Source organism: Nuphar pumila, chromosome 14, assembly GCF_984573655.1.
Source record: "Nuphar pumila chromosome 14, dmNupPumi1.hap1.1, whole genome shotgun sequence".
Lineage (NCBI taxonomy): Eukaryota > Viridiplantae > Streptophyta > Magnoliopsida > Nymphaeales > Nymphaeaceae > Nuphar > Nuphar pumila.
This window is the reverse complement of record NC_143262.1, coordinates 35,715,947-35,738,495: the sequence shown is the minus strand read 5'-3', so window position 1 is coordinate 35,738,495 and position 22,549 is coordinate 35,715,947. Positions and strand designations below refer to the sequence as shown.

Here is a 22,549-nt window from a genome sequence, read left to right as displayed (position 1 = left end):
TCTGCCAACAGCTTGTTAACCACTTCACCTATGTGGATTGGTCACTTTTGCTTGTTCTTGTAGTGCCCGAGCATATTAATTATATCCAGCTCCCTTCTTACAAAACAAGATCATCATATTAGGTTTTTCTTTTGTTGAAACTTGAAACTGATCATTGGATTCGATTTGCCTAGACCATCTGCTAGCAGTTTTTAGCCACTTCACCTTGTATTGATTGTATGCTACTTCTTGGTCACTTGTTTAATTTTATCTGGTTCCTTTCTTACAAAGTAAAATCTCTATTTGGAATTTTCTTGCTGTTTTAGGTTTGTTGTTCTATCAGTTGTACTGGTCTTGATTAATTAGTCACAGGGATTCGGCTAACCAGGTGCTGCACCTGCGTCAATGCGACACGGGTGCGGCACCTGGTGCGGTCAACCCGACCCTATGTAAAAAAAATGAAAACCACGACGTCGAGGGAGGCTCGCCTGAAGAAGAAGAAAAAGAAGAAGAAGAAGAAGAAGAAGAAGAAGAAGGAGGAGGAGGAGGAGGAGGAGGAGGAGGAGGAGGAGGAGTTGCTCATGCCGACATCGTGGCCATCCGATTTGCATTTTAAAAAGCTAAAAAGTCAACAAACCACGTGGCATTCATCCAAAACGCAAACAGACGGCCACGATGTGTGCATGAGCAAAAACGCTCATGTTCATCATGACCTGATCTGCTTCCACGTGGGGGAGGGTTTCTCGAATGAGAAACCCTACCCTGCGTGCTTTAAATAAGCACGGGTTTGGATCCCCGCATCCGCACCCATGTGACATAGGTCACAGGGGCTAACCTCTAACTTGCTTAGAAAAAATAAAACTGGATTATGTCATGTCCAGAGGTAGTTGACTGAACAGGGAACTGCATCGAGCTTTTCTGGACTCTCAGCAGTTGCACTTCAGCCCCGAGTATCAAACCCTGTTCCTGGCCTCACACTACAGTTTTTTTTCCTGATAATTCTTTCTTCTAAAAGAAGAATTATGTCTCAATTTATTCATTTCATCTAATTTAGCAAACTTCACAAGTTTGGTTGAATCTTTTCAGTTCTCATGTCTTTGTTTCTTAGTTAAGTTTTCGGGTCAACAAGTAACTGGCTTATTTTCATGGTCTGATGACTTTTAAAACTTAACATGATTATGAAGTACAAAGTATTGTATTTTGTAGAAGTATCGGAAAGAGTTATTTCCAGGGTTGCTGATTGGGGAAGCGGGAGAGGGAAGCGAGGCACTTTCAAAATTTTAAGAAATGAGAAGCGCAGGACGACTTAGAAGCGAACCAGGAATCGTCTCGAAAGCGACCTAGGAAGCGAGGGGGAAGTGAAAAAGAGAGGAAAAAAAATAAAAACACAAAAAAAAGAAAAAAGAAGGGGAAGCACGCTTCCCATTTTTTGGCACTTCCCAGCATGTTTTGGAAGTGCCACTTTTCGTGCTTCTGAAACGCGCTTCGGGGAAGCGCACTTTCCCATGCCCTATGGCGCTTTCAGTAACTCTGGTTAGGATTATGCACAAGTTCCATATGCAGGAATATGGACCCTGGAAAACAACTCTAGACGTTTGATTGCGGCGACAACGGTGTTCGCCGTCTCTGCAAGGTGTGGGGCCCACATGCCCATGCAAACGTGAGATGCTCAGGTGCACGAACGTTGCATTCACACACATCCTGCGTGGGTGCATGGGTGTGTACAACGCCCTTCCAGCCCTCCCCTTGGAGCAGGGGTGTCTGAACGACATTGGACACCCCTCAAAAAAGAAAAGAAAAGAAAAGAAAAGAAAAAGAAAACGAAAAATCCCCTACCCAACTCTCACCTTGACACCCCCTCCCTTCTTGCCCCAACTGCTCTTAGACCCTCCTGCCTCTCCCGACTGCTTATCGCATCTCCCTCTCTCCCCCACTTCGGCATGCCCTCTTTGGTGTGGACACATTCGACATGGCCTCATCTGGCGTCCCTTCTCTTCGACATGACCACATCCCACATCAAGGTGCTCTCTCTCTCTCATGATTAGAGTTTAGGGTTAGGGTTTTTAGTTTTTTTTTTTGCTTAGATTTTAGGATTTTTGTATTTTAATTATTTTCTTATGTGAATGCATGCTTGATTTTAGGGTTAGGGATTTTTTTTTTGGTATGCTTAAATTTTAAGGGTTTTGATTTTTTATGCCTATTTTGCAATTTATTGAGTGAATGCATGCAAATCCATTTTTTTTTCAGGTATGCTTAGACTTTAAGGGTTTTGCATTTTAATCCGTATTTTTGCAATTTATTAAGTGAATGCATTCTAAATTCGATTTTTTTTCAGGTATGTTAGATTTTTTGGGGTTTTCCATTTTAATCCTTATTTTTGTAATTTATCGAGTGAACACATGCTAAATCCATTTTTTTTAATATGCTTTAGATTTTAGGGGTATTGTATTTTAATCCCTATTTTTGCAATTTATTCAGTGAATGATGCTAAATCTTTTTTTTTTATGCTTTAAATATTAAGGATTTTGTATTTTAATCCTTATTTTTCCAATTTAATGAGTAAATGACGCTAAATTCGATTTTTTCTGGGTATGCTTTAGATTTTAGGGGTTTTGTATTTTAATCTCTATTTGTGCGATTTATTGAGTGAATGATGCTACATCATTTTTTTTCCAGACATGCTTTTGATTTTAAGGGTTTTGTATTTTAATCCCTGTTTTTGCAATTTATTAGGTGAATGATGCCAAATCTGATTTATCTTTTGGTATGTTTTAGATTTTAGGGATTTTGTATTTTAATCCATTTTTTTTTGCAGTTTATTGAGTGAATGATGCCAAATCCATTTTTTTTTTGGTATGCTATACATTTTTAGGGATCTTGTATTTTAATCCATATTTTTGCAATTTATTGAGTGAATGATGCTAAATCTGATTTTTTTGGTATGCTTGAGATTTCTAGGATTTTTGTATTTTAATCCTTATTTTTGCAATTTATTAAGTGAATGATGCTAGATATGTTATGCTTTAGATGATTTTGTATTTTAATCCCTACTTTTGCAATTTATTGAGTGAATGATACTAAATCCATTTTTTTTTGTATGCTTTAAATTTTTGGGGATTTTGTATTTTAATTCCTATTTTTGCAATTTATTGAGTGAATGATGCTAAATCCAATATTTTTGGTTTGCTTTAGATTTTAGGGATTTTGTATTTTAATCCCTATTTTTGCAATTTATTGAGTGAATGATGCTAAATCTGATTTTTTTCGAGTACGCTTTAGATTTTAGATATTTTGTATTCTAATCTATTTTTTGTAATTTATTGAGTGAATGCATGTTATTTGATCTATATTTGTATATTTGTCAAAGTTGTCTGCGAAGATGAATCAAACACTAGACACATGGACGATAATGTTCTAACATGGTTGATGCAAACGCTGGACAAGAAGGGATGTCACTGTCCAAGACCTGGTCAGGACAGAACGGGATGTCCTTGTCCAGCATTGTCGGCGAATCAAACGATCCTTGACAGTCCTTCGACCGTGTGTTTGGCATTTGATTCATCGACGCGGACAATTTGGACACAAATGTTTAAAACTTGTGTATTTTGATTAAAATAAACATAAAAAATGGATTTAGCATGGGTTCACCTAATAATTTGCAAAAATATGGATTAAAATATATTCAATAAATTGCAAAAATAATGATTAAAATACAAAAACTCTAAAATCTAAATCATACAACAACAACAACAACTACGCCTTCATCCCAAAACAATTGGGGTCAGCGATATGAACCAAAAAAGAAATTCATTTTGTGTCTTCCACATGAAACTTTTTCCTCCAATCATTTCTATCCAATGCCATGTCCTCGGTGAGGTTCAAAGCATTCATATCCTTTCCTATCATCTCCATCCAAGTCTTCCTAGGCCTACCCCGACCTCTTTTAACTAATATATTTTCCCATTTCTCCAACCTTCTAACTGGAGCATCATTAGGCCTTCGCCGAATATGTCCAAACCACCGTAAACGATTCTCTCGCATCTTATTTTCAATGGGTGCAACACCTACCTTCTTACGTATCTCCTCGTTCCGAATCTTATCTTTTATTGTATTTCCACACATCCATCTAAGCATTCGCATCTCAGCTACACTCATTTTTTGAATATGATGTCTCTTGGCAGCCCAACATTCCGTACCATATAGTAAAGCGGGTCTAATAGTCGTCCTATAAAACTTTCCCTTCAACCGCAATGGCATTCTACGATCGCACAACACTCCAGTTGCACTTTTCCATTTCATCCACCCAACCTTTATCCTATGATTTACATCTCCATCAATTTCTCCATACTTTTGAATGATGGATCCCAAATATTTGAAATAATCATTCACCGGTATTTCTTGCTCACCAAGCTTCACTACACTCCCATCACTACTTCGTTGCTTACTAAACCGACATTCCATATATTCAGTCTTACTCTTACTCAACTTAAAACCTCTAGCTTCCAATGTCTATCTCCATAATTCTAACTTAGCATTAACCCCGGCTCTAGACTCATCAATAAAAACAATATCATCAGCAAACAACATACACCACAGTACATTTTCTTGAACTGATCTCGTAAGCTCATCCATCACTATCGCAAATAGGAAATGGCTTAAAGTAGATCCTTGATGTAACCCAACCGTTATCGGAAAATTGGTTGTCACCCCTCCACAAGTGCGGACATTGGTTACTACTCCTTCGTACATATCTTTAATTATACTAATGTACTTGAGAGAAACACCTTTCTTCATCATTGTCCACCAGAGAACGTCCCTAGGTACTCTATCGTATGCCTTCTCTAAATCAATAAAAACCATATGCAAATCTTTGTTCCTCTCTCTATATCTTTCAATAAGTTGTCTAAGAAGATGTATAGCTTCCATAGTTGATCTTCCAGGCATAAAACCAAATTGATTCTCCGATATCATGACAACCTTCCTCAACCTAGACTCAATCACCCTCTCCTAAAGTTTCATAGTATGACTCATGAGTTTTATACCACGATAGTTTATGCAATCTTGTATATCACCCTTATTCTTATATAAAGGCACCAAAGTACTCTTCCTCCACTCATTAGGCATCTTATTTGTTCGCCAAATCAAGTTAAAAAGATTTGTCAACCATTCTAAACCTTTCTCTCCCAAGCATTTCCAAGCCTCGATAGGTATACCATCTGGGCCAACTGCCCTTCTTGATTTCATTTTCTTCAAAGCCTCTGCAATTTCTTTCTTTTGAATCTTGCACATGAAGTCACGATTTATCTCATGAAAAGGAATGGAGAAGTCTCCAAGATCTTGAGCATGACTATCATTAAATAGCTTATCAAAATAATCTTTCCATCTCTCCTTAATCTCCTCATCTTTGACTAAAACCCTTTGCGTTTCATCTTTGATACATCTAACCATACCCAAATCCCTCGATTTCCTATCTCTCATCTTTGTAAGCCTATAAATATCCTTCTCGCCTTCTTTGGTATCCAACTTGTCATAAACCTCCTTATATACCTTAGCCCTCGCGTTTCGAACTACTTTTTTAGCTTCCTTCTTTGCTATCATATACTTCTCCAAATTCTCTAACACTCTCTTTTAACCTTAATAGCTAATTTGACATACTCGTTCCACCATGATGTATCCTTACCTAGTGGTGCACCGCCTTTAGACTCACCCAATACCTCCTTAGCCACTTTTCTCATGTCACCCGCTATCTTATTCCACGTTGATTCTGAATCCTCCTCGAGACACCAATCAACTTCCTTAACTACCTGCTCTACAAACATTCCTTGTTTAGCTCCTTTCAGTGCCCACCACTTAATTCTAGGATCTATCATATGTCTATCCCTTTTGCGGCATTGTCTAATTCTAAGATCTAAAATTAAGACTCGATGTTGTGTAGCTACACTTTCTCCCGGTATAACCTTACAATCGATGCAACAACCCCTATCTTTTTTTCTAAGTAGGAAAAAATCTATCTGACTCGTATTAACCCCACTTTTAAATGTTACTAGGTGAGACTCCCTCTTCCTAAACCAAGTGTTTGCTAAGATCATATCATAGGACAAACAAAAATCTAAAATCCTTTCTCCACTTTCATTTCTTTCTCCTATACCATAGCCTCCATGAATACTCTCAAATCTATCTCTACTAATGCCTACATGTCCATTAAGGTCACCGTCGATGAAAAGCTTTTCTCCATAAGATATCCCTTGTACTACTCCATCTAAATCTTCCCAAAATTGATGCTTAATGGAATCATCTAAACCTACTTGAGGTGCATAAACACTAATAATATTAATAATATCCGTACCTAATACTAATTTAATAAGTAAAATTCTATCACCCTTCCTACGGACCTCAATTACATTATCTATAAACTGACGACTCATAACAATCCCTACTCCATTCCTATTCCTATTTATTCCTGTATACCAAATCTTATATCCCCAAGGTTCTATCACTTTTGCTTTCTCACCTACCCATGTGGTCTTTTGTAGACATAAAATATCAATCTTTCTCTTACACATAACATCTACTAACTCTACCAACTTATCAGTTAAAGACCCTATGTTCCAAGTGGCTAACCTAATTTTATCGTCTTGGACTAACTTCTTTACCCCCACCCGTCCAACAAAGTGAGGGAACCCTTGCCTATTTGACACCACACCCGGGCGCCGGTGTGACGCGTCACTTCTGGGCGACAACCTAGCAACCTTTGCCCATTTATCACTGCCTCCGGGACTAGAGAGTACAACGCGTCGCTCAGTAGGGAACGCCCCAACGAAATTCTCATATTGGTTCATTTTTGTTGAAGGTAAGATGAAAGGCGCAGAAACCGAGGTAAGAGAGAGAGAGAAAGAGGAAGAGAGAGAGAGAGAGAGAGAGAGAGAGAGAGAGAGAGACGGCTGGAGAATAATAGAACTTCTTAATCTCAATTAGGGCTAATCTCTATGTTAAATAGAGATAGTTCAAGGAACAAAATTACACCTAGGTCCCTCATTAAAGAATAAGATGCAAATAACCTCTAGTTTAGAAAAACTTATTTACTAAAAACATCTTAGTCAAAAACATCTTAGTCTCAACACTCCCCCTCAAGCTGGAGCATAGATATCAATCATGCTCAGCTTGTCACAACACTTTGAGAAATTTGGTCTCGCCAGGGCTTTGGTAAAAACATCAGCTACTTGATCTTCGGAAGATACATGATCGGTGCAGATATACCCAGCCTGAACCAAGTCGCGAACATAGTGACAGTCAACTTCAATGTGTTTAGTCCTTTCATGAAACACTGGATTGTTGGCAATATATTTAGCAGCCCTATTGTCACACATCATCAATATAGGTAGGGATACTTTCTCCTGAAGCTCGGTTAAGTCTGATTTTACCCACATAACCTCAGCTGCAGTCTGGGCCATTGCTCGGTATTCAGATTCAGCACTCGACCTGGCTACAACGGTTTGTTTCTTACTCCTCCAGGTAACAAGATTTCCTCCCACAAACACACAAAATCCAGATGTTGACTTCCTATCTTCAACAGATCCTGCATACGCGGTCAGTGTAAGCAACAACATCCAAAGTTTGTTTAAACAACAGACCTTTACCAGGAGATGCCTTTAAGTACCGAATAACCATCATAGCTGCATCCCAGTGAACTTTTGTAGGTTTGTCCATGAACTGACTGATTTTACTCACTGCTAATGAAATGTCAGGTCTAGTAACTGTCACATATAGTAACTTACCCACCAAGGATCTAAAGCTGACACTGTCTACATACTCAGACTTCTCATCGAACATGTGAGTTTTGGGATCCATTGGAATATTAGCTGGCTTGGCTCCTAGCATTCCAGTCTCTTTTAATAAGTCCAACACATACTTTCTTTGAGACAACACTAAGCCCTCTTTGTTTCTTGCAACTTCGATACCCAGAAAATATCGAAGGTGACCAAGATCTTTAGTAATAAAGTGTTTCTGAAGATGATCTTTTGTGGCAGAAATATCTTGGGCACTGCTCCCTGTTAATATGATGTCATCGACATATACCACCATAACAACAATTCCAGCACTGGTTTTCTTGATGAACAAGGAGTGATCTGAAGCTGACCTGACAAAGCCAAAACTAGACATGACCTCAAATAATTTGTGAAACCATGCCCTTGGACTCTGCTTCAGGCCATAAATAGCCTTCTTCAACTTGCACACCTTCTTACACTCCCCCTGAACCTCAAAGCCTGGGGGTTGTTGCATGTAGACCGTTTCATGCAAATCCCCATACAAAAAGGCATTCTTGACATTCAACTGAAACAAGGGCCATCCATGGTGCACAACAACAGAAAGAACAAGACGAATAGTGCCAAGACGAGCAACTGGGGAGAAAGTTTCAAAAAAGTCAACACCATAAGTCTGAGTATAACCTTTTGCAACCAATCGGGCTTTGTACCGTTCATTTGACCCATCCGAGTTATATTTAATGGTATATATCCATTTGCAGCCAACAATATCTGCATCAGTCGGAGGAGCCACCAAATCCCAAGTGCCCCTAGAACATATGACATCCATCTCATCCTTCATAGCCTGCATCCATTTGGGGTCGAATAGAGCCTGACTGTGATGAAGCGGAACAGAGGAGACAGACAAAGCCGAGATAAACTTCTTCATAGAAGCCCCAAGATTAACTTCAGAAACAAACTGAGAAATGGGATGAAGGGTGCACTGTCTTTTCCCTTTTCGCAGAGCAATAGGAAGATCCTCATCAATAGCAAAAACTTCAGTATGCTCAGTGATACTTGCCTCAGGAGAAGAAGATAATAGGGGCATGGAGGTAGGGGGTAACCTGTGAGTATACACTATAGGAGGGTTTCTGTATCGAGACTCCCCAGAGGATGGAGCCACAGGCTTTGGAGTGAACGACTCTAAAGGAAAAGGGGGAATTAGCAGAGGAAAAACATCACCTTGACTCTCTTGTAACCTTGGAGTAGTACTCGAAAAATAAGGAATAGACTCAAAGAAGGTAACGTCCGCACTGACATACTCTTTATGAGATATAGGGTCATAGCAACGATATCCTTTTTGGTTCTTAGGATACCCAAGGAAAACACATTTAATAGACTGCGCAGCAAATTTATCTCGATCAGGACCCAACTTATGCACAAAACACACGCATCCAAAAACTTTAGGGGGGATAGGAAAGAGAGGAGCATCTGGATGGAGAATTTGAATTGGGATCTGGTCTTCTATAGAACTGGACGGCATGCGATTTATAAGAAACCCGTCTGTCAAAACCGCATCGCTCCAGTATGTAGCAGGCATATTGGATTGAATCATAAGGCACCGAGCAACATTAAGGATTTGTCTATGTTTCCTCTCAGCCACCCCATTTTGCTGGGAGGTATGGGGACATGTAAATTGAGGTTGAATCTCATTTCCAGAGTAGAATTGAAGTAAGTCTTTGGATTTGAACTCAAGAGCATTATCAGTGCGAACAATTTTAACACATATGTCAAATTGAGTTTTTATCTCTGCAATTAAATATTTAAGAATGCCAGGACCTTGAGACCGATCTTTTAACAGGAACACCCACGATAGTCTCGAGAAGTCATCAACAATAACTAGATAATAACGACATTGAGACCTATTAGGAATCCTACTCGGACCCCACACATCTACATGAAGAAGATTAAACAATCCTTGACTTGATGGACTCTGATTGGAGGGAAAAGAGCTTCGACAATGTTTTCCCAATTGACATGTTTCACACTGAAATGAAACTGAGGAAGGTATATGAGGAATGACACGACGAAGTTTTGTCACTGGAAGGTGACCCAAACGATGATGCCACAATAAAGGACTTGAGGATGATGTAACAGCAGAGTGGGCCGAAACCTCTGGTTGGTGAAGGTAATACAGACCACCTTCCTCATAGCCACCGCCAATCCTTCTCCCCGTCAGCAAGTCTTGAAAGGTGCATCCCATAGGATAAAAAATCACTCTACAATTCAACTCTTTTGTCATTCGACTGACTGATAATAAATTCTGTGGAAACGAAGGAGCATGAAGAACATGTGACAATTGAAGAGTAGGGGTAATAGACATGTTTCCCTGCCCTACAATTGGGGAAGATCTACCATCAGCAAGACGTACCCCTTTCTGACCTGTCACAGGTTTTAAACTAAAAAAATTGCTCGAGTTTCCGCACAAGTGACCAGAGGCTCCAGAATCAATAACCCACCTACCACCTTGAGCAGATAGGCCATCACTTGCCGAGCACACAACCTCCACAACAGAAGACTTTGAATTGGATGATCGTAAAGCAATGAGCTCGTCATATTCAGCCCTGCTAAGAGTTACACAATCATTGGAGGAATCTGCATCTGATTTAACCACTTGAGCCATAATATAAACTAATGGGCTTGATTCACAAAATGCATGAGCAACCACACGCGCATACCCACAATCAACAACAAGCCTGAGTATATCAAGTTTTGACTTTACCAATGAAATCTGAGATACACGACCTTCGACTGTTCAGATCCAAACTCCAAATATAATTTTAAAGACACTTGACCAAAACCTTTCACCTCAACCAAGGATGACTATAGGCTGTAAATCAAGATCACACATCCAACACGACTTAGAGTGTGTTATCATCACACATTCGCCACTACGACAACCTGTAGCAACACCCAACACACGACTTAGAGTGTGATACCACAGTGCCCAACACAGAATCCCACTTCAAGGGACACGGTTCCCACAAACAGAATAAATTTTTTTTTTTGCACAGGAGGGAATCACGCCTGCTGATTAAAAAAAACTTATTAACATGCAGTTTTCAAAAGTCAGCTGTGTCAAAAGGGTCATGACACAACACCCAGCTTCTTGCTAAGTCAACACGATCACTACACAACACCCAGCTGCTTGCTAAATACTTTTAACTCACAACATCCGCTCCCAGCCATATACCTCATGACAGCCAAAATAAAATTCCAATTTCACGACTTCTGCACAACACTTGTACTTATCAACATAGATAAAGATATTCACGACAGCTGCGTATTTATCAACATAAATAAAGGAACTCACGACAGCAACTCTCAGCAATATAAATCACGACAGCCAAAATAAAATCAGTTTCACGATACCATGTTAGAGCTTTAATGGAGTAAAACTATTGAGACACTTACACTCCAGCAAATCAATATTTGATAGGCGCAAGCACACCAAGTTGGGAACCAAGGTGCAGATCTGCAGTAGACAACTTCAACTACACCAAAAACGAATATCAGATCTGAATATGATCTGATTTAACATTACCACGTCAACCCACAAGAACAACAACCCACGTCACCACAAGGACCGCTGATCAACACCACAACGATATTAACAGCAACAACTCACGACCACAACAGATCAGATCTGATCACAACATCTTTAACACGCCTACAATGGAGACAGATCTGGTCCACACCGTGTGACAGGCTCTAAATCACCACCAACTGCAACATCGTCAATGCCAAGACTTCAATACCCAGATATCCACCTGCTGCCCTAGCTTGCCAAATCACAACGATCCATCTTCAATAGATTTCCAAACTGCTCCCAGATTTGGCTTCAGATCTGAGTCACGACCTCTAGTCAATAGTCGTGACTAGGTCTGACTGCAGATCTGTAGCCAGGTCTGATCTTCACATAGAAGGACCGACTATCCGATGAGATGTTGCTCGAAGGAAGATGATGCTGGAACTTAGGCACCCAAGGTTGCCCGCTGCTCTGATACCATGTTGAAGGTAAGATGAAAGGCACATAAACCGAGGTAGATAGAGAGAGAGAGAGAGAGAGAGAGAGAGAGCTGGAGAATAATAGAACTTCTTAATCTCAATTAGGGCTAATCTCTATGTTAAATAGAGATAGTCCAAGGAACAAAATTACACCTAGGTCCCTCATTAAAGAATAAGATGCAAATAACCTCTAGTTTAGAAAAACTTATTTACTAAAAACATCTTAGTCAAAAACATCTTAGTCTCAACAATTTTCATAGGGTATGACTAAGTTTTTATGCTGGCTGTCACAGGCCTACCGCAACCCTCCTCCTTTATCCGGGCTTGGGACCGATAGTGTATAACTAAACAGTTAAAATCTAAATCATACCTAAAATAAATTCATCATTCACTCAATAAATTGCAAAAATAGAGATTAAATACAAAATCCTTAAAATCTAAAACATATCCAAAAAATTATTTCAGATTTTGCATGCATTCACTCAATAAATTGCAAAAATAGGGATTAAAATGAAAAACCCCTAAAATATAAAGCATATTCAAAAATTAAAATTAGATTTAGCATCCTTCACTCAATAAATTGCAAAAATAGGGATTAAAATACAAAACCCCTAAAATTTAAGGAATTAAAAAAAATCTGATTTAGCTTCATTCACTCAATAAATTGCAAAAATAGGGATTAAAATACAAAATCCCTAAAATCTAAACATATCCCAAAAAACAAAATTCAGATTTTGCATGCATTCACTCAATAAATTGCAAAAATAAAAAAAACCCTTAAAATCTAAACTTGAAAGAAAAATCGGATTTAGAAACCCTAACCCTAAAATCGAATTAGGTTTTGCTCCAACTTCGATTGAAATAGGGTGAGAGAGAGAGAGAGTACTACCAGCAAGGGGCTGTTGCCAGAGGGTGACAGTTACCAGTGAGTGCCTCTCAGAGGAGAGGAGAGGAGAGGAGGGGGATGAGAGAGTCGAGAGTCGGGGCCTACTTTTGTTTCATTGGGGCATCCCGCACCGTTCTAACGCCACGGTTCCAGGGGGTCTGAAATGGCACGGGACACTCCTACGTGTCCATGCGGGACACTGAGGGACGCGGTGTCTGCTCATCTTGCGTGTCATGCATTTGCATGGCGTGTGGGCCCCACGTCCCCCCCCCCCCCCCCCACACACACACACACAAACGCCCCCTTACGGATCATTGCCAGGGTAGTGGGTTGTGGCTGAAGTCTTATTGCTTAGAGACCATATTATGCTAAGGCAAGAGTATTGGGACTGAGGAAGGTTGCGACTTGTGAGCCATAATTTGAAGTAGAAAACTTGGTAACTACAAATCAGGCGGTGTAACATATATATTAGGTAGGTAGATTTAGATATATAGATAGAAAGATAGATAGACAGTCAGATAGAGAGATTGACGGAGGCTATAACACCCTTTTTAGAAGCGTGACAAACTAGAGCTGTCCGCATGTTTTAGTCCTAAGAGAACGATATGTGCATGGGATCTAGATCCTCAAGAAAGAACTTTTCCTTGGCTTTGTCTAAGCAACTTAAATGGGAAATGTGGAGAAAATATTCAAGAGTGACTACCTTGCAGTTAGGTTTGTCGTTTGCAAGGCATTAATGATTGTATGCATTTATTGCCAGCTATGTCACAGGAATTCGGCTAGCAGGGTGCCGCACCCGCGTCGACGCGACGCAACGCGGGTGCGGTCAACTCGACCCTGGGTGAGGTCAACGCACCCAGGGTCATTTTGGTTCAATTTTTCGGACTTAAAAAAAAATTTGGATTCTCCAACTAGGTGCCGCACCCACACCCGATGCGGTCAACCTGACCCTGGGTGCAGTCAATGTACCCAGGGTCATTTATGTCCAACTTTTGGACTTTATATATATATATATTTTGCCGCACCCCCGCACCCGGGTTTTTTGAAAGTGCCGCATCCCCACACCCGCACCCATGTGACATAGATTGCCAATTGATAGATTTGGTTTTTCTCCCGTATGATTATTATTTCTTGTTGATAATATTATTATGATTATCTTTGGTCTGGGGGAAGAAGAGGAAGGAATGGACTTCCTGAGATATATCACAGAATGACATTTTATTCAGTCTTTGATGGTTCTTCTTGTTTCTTGTTGGCATGAAGCTTCTCTGCTTCTAACTTTGCATTCCCAACATTGAACAGCCTCATTCTGCACATTGACAAACAGACAGATTCTTGTAATCTTGAGTGCGATTGATCGTGGTTTGAACTGTGTCTTCCATTCTTCTTCCTTATCACTCTCTTGTGATTCATTCTCTTTGTTAATTAAGTTTCCTTTTGCTTGGCCTACAAGAATATGTAATATATTGGTTGGTAAATAGGTCATTTAGGTACACGCTGTGCGGCTACTCCCCCCACTACTTAAGTAGAGGTCCGTGGTGATAGATTTTAGTTGTGTTTTCAGAATTTACAGTCAAGATTTCAGACAATTGTCATTTATGCGGGGCCTTCTCTTTGTGATGGATGGATGCAAATAAAGTTGCCTTTATGTTAGTTCATATTACCCTTTGCATTTAGGTTCTGTTTTCTGTATTCTTCGTTCTTCTTACCTCCTTTTTTCTGCTTTATCTCGTGTCTGCCTTTTTTTGATTATTCTCTAGAAAACAATAATTCTTTTTTGCTATCTTCTTTAAATAGAGATTGTCTATAGTTGCATCTCCCTTCCTATATGGAAGGGGATATTAGTTTCTTTGTTGAAATTAATCCTTTTCATCAAATTATTTCTATCATGACACTGACATTTTTGTTTTTCATCTTTCTAGGTTTCAAGTTTGAGGATCCACCAGGCAAGATTAGAAGACATTTTGTGGATCTGAATGTCTGGATCTTATTTGGTTGTCTTATAATGGGGTTTTATACTAGAAATATGATCAGATATCTTGAAGTCTCAATAGCCTAGTAATAATAATTAGTGTGGTCCTCGAGTCAGCATCAAGAATCATGGACCGTATATCTTGAAGTCTCAATAGCCTAGTAATAATAATTAGTGTGGTCCTTGAGTCAGCATCAAGAATCATGGACCGGTCAGATACTTCGGGCTTTGTAAGTGGTGGAATCTATATACCAAACAACGTGCCCTCTCCTCTCAGTGATCGATACAGTGTCCGTCTTCCTACTCAAAGTTGTTCCAGTACTGTACCTCTGCAGTGATTTTGCAGCCTTTTTTGGTTCCTGTCCTTTCTGGTCTGCATTTAGTTACCAACTGCTACCTAGAGTACATCACTTCCTTTTACATGGATCTCAACTCTACAGATGTTTTCTTTCCTCAAGGCCTGGGCTCACATCCGGTTACATGGAATCTTCCCAACTGCAGTGCAGGGCTCGGCTTTGGTGATACAGTACTGCGGTTAGATTGTTTTGGGTACAATAGGGACAATGAAAAGGGTCCAGCTTGGATGCGCAAAATTAGTGCATCTACAAATTCTCGAAACTTCCATGAAGTTCTTCCCTCTGATGATGGCTGTGCATTAGTCCTAGGCTTAGGCCCAGCTGTTAGTTCCAAGTCTGATTCACTTGGTATCAATCAAGGTAGAGATTCTAGCCCAGTTGTTGGGAAATGTCTTGCTTCTGAAAGAATGGAGAGCCACTTGAAGGGTGCAACATATGATCCACCACCTAGTGGTACTGAAACTGATATCTTAAAGTTAAGACTTTCTGGAGGATTGATTTTCCAAGAATGTCATGGTCCACTTCAAGGTGGTAGTTCATTGACACTAAGTCAGGCACAAGACAAGTTGGCTGAAAGTGTGATTGGAATTCCGATTCCAATTGTTGATGAGGGTTCAACATCTGCAGCTTGCAGGAAATCAGCTGGGTATATGCAATCTCTGTTCATGGATACTGCATCTGCAAGCAGTGAATATGTCCAGCAGAATGGTCGTGAGTTGGACCTTTGTGGCAGTATCCATCTTCAAAGTAATTCTGAGCCTTCAGCGGCTACTGAGAGCTCGCTAGGTGCAATATCTGTGAATACTGGTGTAGCAATGTCGGAGCACAGGAGTCATCCAAGAAGATGCAGGTTCAAAGGGTGTACAAAAGGTGCAAGAGGGGCATCAGGGCTCTGCATTGCCCATGGAGGTGGTCAGAGGTGCCAGAAACCTGGATGCGACAAGGGTGCAGAAAGCCGAACAGTTTACTGCAAGGCCCATGGTGGTGGTCGAAGGTGCCAGAGCTTGGGATGCACCAAGAGTGCAGAAGGCAAAACAGACTATTGTATTGGACATGGTGGTGGTAGAAGGTGTGGACATCCAGGGTGCACTAAAGCAGCAAGAGGGAAATCGGGTATGTGCATCCGTCATGGTGGGGGAAAACGTTGCAAGGTAGAGGGCTGCACACGAAGTGCTGAAGGGCATGCAGGGCTGTGCATCTCTCATGGGGGTGGTCGAAGGTGTCAATATCCAGCATGTAACAAGGGTTCTCAGGGTAGTACCAATTTCTGCAAAGCTCACGGTGGAGGTAAGAGATGTATTTTTGCTGGGTGTACCAAGGGTGCTGAGGGGAGCACACCTTTGTGCAAGGGTCACGGTGGGGGAAAGCGTTGCATGTTTGGTGGGGGAGGTATCTGTCCTAAGAGTGTGCATGGGGGTACCGATTTCTGTGTTGCTCATGGGGGTGGCAAACGATGTGCTGTTCCTGGATGCACAAAGAGTGCTAGAGGAAGGACTGAGTACTGTGTCAGACATGGTGGGGGAAAGCGTTGCCATTTTGAGGGTTGTGGCAAGAGTGCCCAAGGGAGTACTGACTTTTGCAAGGCACATGGGGGTGGGAAGAGATGCATGTGGGGCCAAGAGGGGACAATTTATTCTGGGGTGCTCAAAGGCAAAAATGGTGAGATTCAGACTGGCCCTTGTGACAAGTTTGCAAGAGGGAAGAGCGGTTTGTGTGCTGCTCATGGTAGTTTGATCCAGGCCTTAAAACCTGGGATGGCAGGTGTGGGTTCTGGCATTAGCCCAAGTCTGTTTCGTGGCCTTGCTCATCCTGCAACTGGTAACAATTGTGATAATGATTCATCAGGTGCTAGCACAGTTTCAGAATTGGCAGTTGACTGCTGTATACAGTCTTCAGAGAAGTCATCTAGACCCCATATCCCGCTTATACCTTCTCAGGTCTTGGTTCCTCCGTCCATGAAGTCTTCAAGCATGTTTGGCTTGGAGGGTGAGAAAGGGGCCAACTGCATGCCTGGACCAAGCAATATTAGCCCATTGGTGGTCCCAGAAGGCAGGGTGCACGGTGGAAGCTTGATGTATCTGCTTGGGGGAGACCTCAAGGGTGCTGCAGATCGTGTTTTCTAGCCTTCTAAATGGTGGTGATGGATATGATCGGTGCTGCATAATTTATACAAATTGGGATTGATTTATTGTCATGGGTGGTATTATTAGATGAATGTGCTTTAATAATAATAATATGTTCATGGTGTTGCGGATGCCTGAAAACTTGCTGGTTCTCAGGTGAAGACTATCTTTTATATAAGTGTGTTTTTTATGGTCTTTGCTTCATGCACATAAGACATTCATCTTATCGCTTTGGTATTATTCTGTTTCAAGGTTGTCCTAATTCAGTATAATTTGTATTTAGCTCTGTGCATTTTTTCTACTTAAAAATGGAGCAATACAGGATGTTTCTGCACTTGAGTGAAGGAATGATGCAGGGACAAGGTGGATCAGTCTATCTCCGTTATATCTTTCTTCAGGGTCTGGAATTCTCTTCTATGCTGTAGGTCTCAATTTTATGTATGCTTTCTACATTGGCTTAGGGATCTACAATGGTTGTTGGATCCATTCTATACTACTTATAAAGGAATAAGCAAGGGCAGTGGTGGAGCAAATATTTCTTCAGTTGTAACATTTCGAAAATGACAAAGGTCATTGTTGGAGGTTGAACCGGATATATCTTTAAACTCAAACCAATATATAAAACTGGATCTAACCCACATCTGGGTTTGATAGTTCACCAGTATATTTGGGCCTTAGTTAACAAATATATTTTAGTCAACAGGACTATGCTCTAGATCCTGAGATTAGGGAATCTAGCTAAAACTCCCCAATTTTCTTAACAAGGCTCCCATTTGATTGGGGAGAAAAATGTTTTTTTCTTTTTTGGAAAGGCAAGCTGGGGTTAGGTAGACCCCTACCAAATATCTCTTAAGCCCCATGTGGCAGAGAGCTTCGAACCTGAGCCTTCAGATTGGCACAGGATCCCGCTTACCACATGGGATACCATCTCGGTGGTGTGAAGTAAAATATTTATAAACAAAAAGTTCTACCAAAGTATGTGGGCGCCACATTTTTTCTGGTGCATAACATGAAGACCTGGTCACACTGGCTCAGCCTGTCATGCTTACGGTGGTCGCGCTGGCAGTGTAAACTCTGAGGCTAGGACCCCTGACCCCGGGGCCTAACTATGCGTCAACCTGTGCAAAAGGGCGAACATCCATGAGAATGGAACCTTGACTGCCCTTCTGGCAGCCAAGGGCCCACCCCACTACCCCAACCCCCTTCGGGGCTACAAGCTTTGTTTGAAAGAGCTTTTTCGAAGGAAAAAGTATAAAGTGCTGACGTCTGACCTTTTTCTTCATATGGTATTCATAAAAAATGTTTCCTTTCAATGATAAGAAATGTCTGCATTTGAATCTGTCATTCAATGTGGGCCCAAAGCGAAATTCAATCTGATTTTTTGGGTTTAAGGGTTGAAACGGAGAAATCTGAAAAGAAAAAGAATGAGAGCTTAATAATCTGTCGGTATGATGAGGGGTAAATAGTCTGTTCGAGAACAACAGTGGTCTCTCGAGTCTTTTGGGCCACATTGTGCTTTTTAGAGTGCGTTTGAATCGTGTCTGCGGAATGCACCAAGTGCGGGCCCCATGCTTGCGCACACAAATGCGGGATGCGCGGAAGCAATATTGGTGTGTTCTGCGGAGGGTTATTTGACGTCCGTCGCTGTTCTGTGCTCCCCTAAGGAACAGTGGAGAGTGGACACTGACAAAAAAATCATTTTTTGAGGTGCGTGGACATGGCAGGATAGTGCGTCCTGTCCACGCCTTAGTGCACATTATTGACACTATTCAAAACCGAGTAAATCCTCTACCCATTGCCAAGGTTGGTTTTAAAATTTAAATGATTCGGGAAATTGGGCAAATCTGCCCAACCGACTCTGCTAATTGGATGAAATGTCAGTCTTAGGTGCCTGCAAGGAAACATGTGATCTTATCATTCTTAGGTTTATTTGACGTCAGAAGATTGCTAGATCTTGGCCATGTTTCGGGACCTAAATAGTGTTGGTGGTCTCTCTCTCTCTTTCTCTCTCTTTATATATATATATATATATATATATATATATATATATATATATATATATATATATGTGTGTGTGTGTGTGTGTGTGTGGGTGCTTCTGTGGTGGTACCGGTGGTAAACACTTGATTTATATCTGAGCTCCAAATGCAAAATCTAACCCTTGATCATGCTTAACATGTTCTATTTACTATTTTTATGTGTTAAAGTTGACTGAAATATGATGTTTTACATCATTTCTAGGCCACTCTAATTTTCATGAATTGTGAGCAGTTAATTTTCTGTCTAAAAAAGTATGACGTTATGATGTATAAAACCTTATGACATAGTAAATAAACTATGCTGAACACATTTGTACTGGATCTACCATTTGATGGCTAGATTCATACAAACAAGAGGAATTATATTTTCCGCATAGATATACACACGAAAACCCATAACAGTGGACAGGTTATTGTCGAATGACATCCACTCATTGATTTTGCTAAAAAAAGAGGAATTAGTGGCAGTCCTTGACTGATGCTAATTCCTTGGGCAGAAAATCCATTTTTAGCGGCAGTTGCAACTGCCACTAATTTTTTTTTTCATTTAACACGCACTCACCATTGATCGTGCACACAGTCATGAACACACGTCTGACGCATTTGTCCATTGTTATATATATATATATATATATATATATATATATATATATATATATATATGTGTGTGTGTGTGTGTGTGTGTGTGTGTGTGTGTGTGTTCCCCGTTCCTGCCTCCCTTCTCTTCCCCTCTCAATGTCTCCCTATTGTTGCATTACCACCATCATGGTTGTGTCTTCCCTTTGTTGTGCCACTACCATGGTCATCAACCCCCTTGCTATTGTTCTGCCTCCATCACCACTGCTGTTGCACCACCATCACGAGCACCAGTAGGAGTTCTGCCTATTGTATAGAACGTGCCAATGGAGCCCTGCCTGTGTAAAGGAGAATCACACATCTGGGATACAAACACACACACTCACAGCCACATAAAATATAACATGGTTCGGTCAAGCCTAACCTATGCCCACGATGAACACTCTCTCTCTTTCTAATTCGCACAAAGAGGAGTGAAACTTTCTTTATTTAAATAAGCAAGTACATAAGAGATACATTCAGATGTGGAGAGGACTCGATTGTTTCTAATCTCCTTTGAGTCCATATATAATTGAGAGTTACGGTTTGAAGAAGTCCTTCCAATGGTGCACCAATTTATGTTTGGATTAGTCCTACTGAAAGTTCTACCATCTTGCGGCTTCTTCTTATTAGGAATCTTCTCAGCATGAGGACTCTTGAACGACTTCTCCTCATGAAGACCTTTCATGATAGAGTCTGGATATGAAATCACGTTGAGTTGCGAGTTTGGATATAGACTTATTATCTTAACATGCCCCCTCAAGCCCACCTTCATGAGGTTGAGATTGTCTCTAAAGTAATTGAACTTAGGAAAGAATATTTGCAACTTGATCTTGAGAGAAAATAAATTGTACATTAATTTTGCCTCTAAAAACCTTTTCGCACACAAAATGCTAGTCAATCTCAATGTGTTTGGTTTGAGCATGGAATACAGTATTTGCAACAAGATATGTGGCACCCAAGTTATTACACCAAAAAGTAAGGACTTCACAGGGAAGGACGTCCATCTCTGCCAACAATTGTTTAAGCCAAGCAAGCTTAGAGACTACACGTGCAACAACTTTATATTATGCTTCTGTCTCGCAACTGTATGTTGTTTAGTTGAGCTCCAAGATAACAAATTGATTTCTATATAGGTTAGATAACCACGCGTAGACTTACGATCGTCTAGGCATCCTGGCCAGTCAACATAAAAATGTAAACAACTAAAGAGAATGAGACTTCTTGATCTGCAAGCCCAGATTAATGGTTCCCTTGAGATAACACAAGATTATTTTTACATTGGCCCAATGATCATAGTTTGATTCATGCATAAACTAATAGGCCTTGTTAACTGAATATGCTATATTGAGTCTAGTAAGTGTGACATAATGCAAGGCACCAATTATACTTCTGCATTAAGCATTATCTTTCAATAATGATCCCCTGTGTCTGAATAGAATCACATTTGGTGTCGTTAGAGTGATCACACATTTACAATCTATCATACTTGGTTTGAATAAGAGGTATAAAATATATTTTCTCTGGCAATGCATGATTCCTGAGAACTCATGAATAACTTCTATTCTAAGAAAATAGTGTAGAAATCCAAGTCTTTGATAGAAAATTTACACCCAAATTTTTGAATAATATGCTTAATATTATCATATGAATTGCATGTAATGATAATATCATCAACGTAAACCAAGACAAATATATGTAATTAATTTTTACGACACATAAATAAGGACAAATCAACCTTCAACTCAGTAAACCCCAACTTTTATAAATAAATATGTAGTCTTTCAAATCACGTCCTGGGAGCTTGCTTTAACCCATAGAGAGCACAGTTAAGTTTACACACAAAATTATGGTGAATCTTGTCTTCAAACCCTGGTGCTTGACTCATATACACTTCTTGAAAGACATTATTTACATCCAACTGATGGATCGACCATCCCAAATTGATTGCAATAGAAAGTACCATCCTAACATACATAAGTTTAATAACTGCGTTTCAAAGTAGTCAACTCTCTCATGTTGATTGTACCCCTTGGCGACAAGACGAGCATTATATCTAGCTATGATTCTATTTGCATGCCTTTTAATCTTAGAGATCCATTTGCATCCAATGAGATTTGTATCCTTATCGAGATAGACAATGAACTAGGTTTGGTCTTGATAAAAAACCTTAACTTTTTCTTCCATGGCTTGATGCCACTTAGGTTCGGTGAGAGCTTGGGTAAATGAATATGGTTCTTGGCTCATTTCACTTAGGAGAGTAATAGGATATTTGGTTTTAAAAAATAATCTGGATTTTAAGGTTTCATCTTGGGATCTGGTAACCATATGATGGATTTTGAAAGGTGTTTGATGAGAAAGATCAATTATAAGATTTAGACCTGGGGATGAGGATTTGGATGATAGGTCATACCCATTAGACTCACTTGGTTGAAGGTTGGACATGTGTGGGAATATCTGGTTCATTTTCAAGTTCATGATGAGGTGTTTTAGGAGTTGTTGCAGGGGGAGAGTCATTGGATGACTCAATGGACTAACTAGGTAAATCAGTTTCATTATAACTTATAGGGTTAGGCAAGAGTATTGGACTTAGGAGATTACTCTTTTCAGCAGAGTCATGTAATGTAGGCCTCTTGGAAGGACTAGATCTTTGACTCTGACTCCATGTTAACACTTCTTGAGATGTAATTGGCGCTTTCTTTCTGGCATAAAAGAATTGTCCTTCATAAAAAGCATGTCTTGAGACATGTTTTCTTGGTCACTGAGCCA

The 22,549-nt window shown here is 40.2% G+C and overlaps 1 protein-coding gene across 1 annotated transcript; it reads left to right on the top strand.

Annotated features, from left to right (window-relative positions):
* Positions 1-14,793: 14,793 nt before the first annotated feature.
* Positions 14,794-17,339, top strand: LOC149816755 (uncharacterized). The gene has a single exon (XM_089987492.1). The coding sequence runs from the start codon at positions 15,069-15,071 to the stop codon at positions 17,124-17,126; it is 2,058 nt and encodes a 685-aa protein (XP_089843618.1). The 5' UTR covers positions 14,794-15,068; the 3' UTR covers positions 17,127-17,339.
* Positions 17,340-22,549: the final 5,210 nt, after the last annotated feature.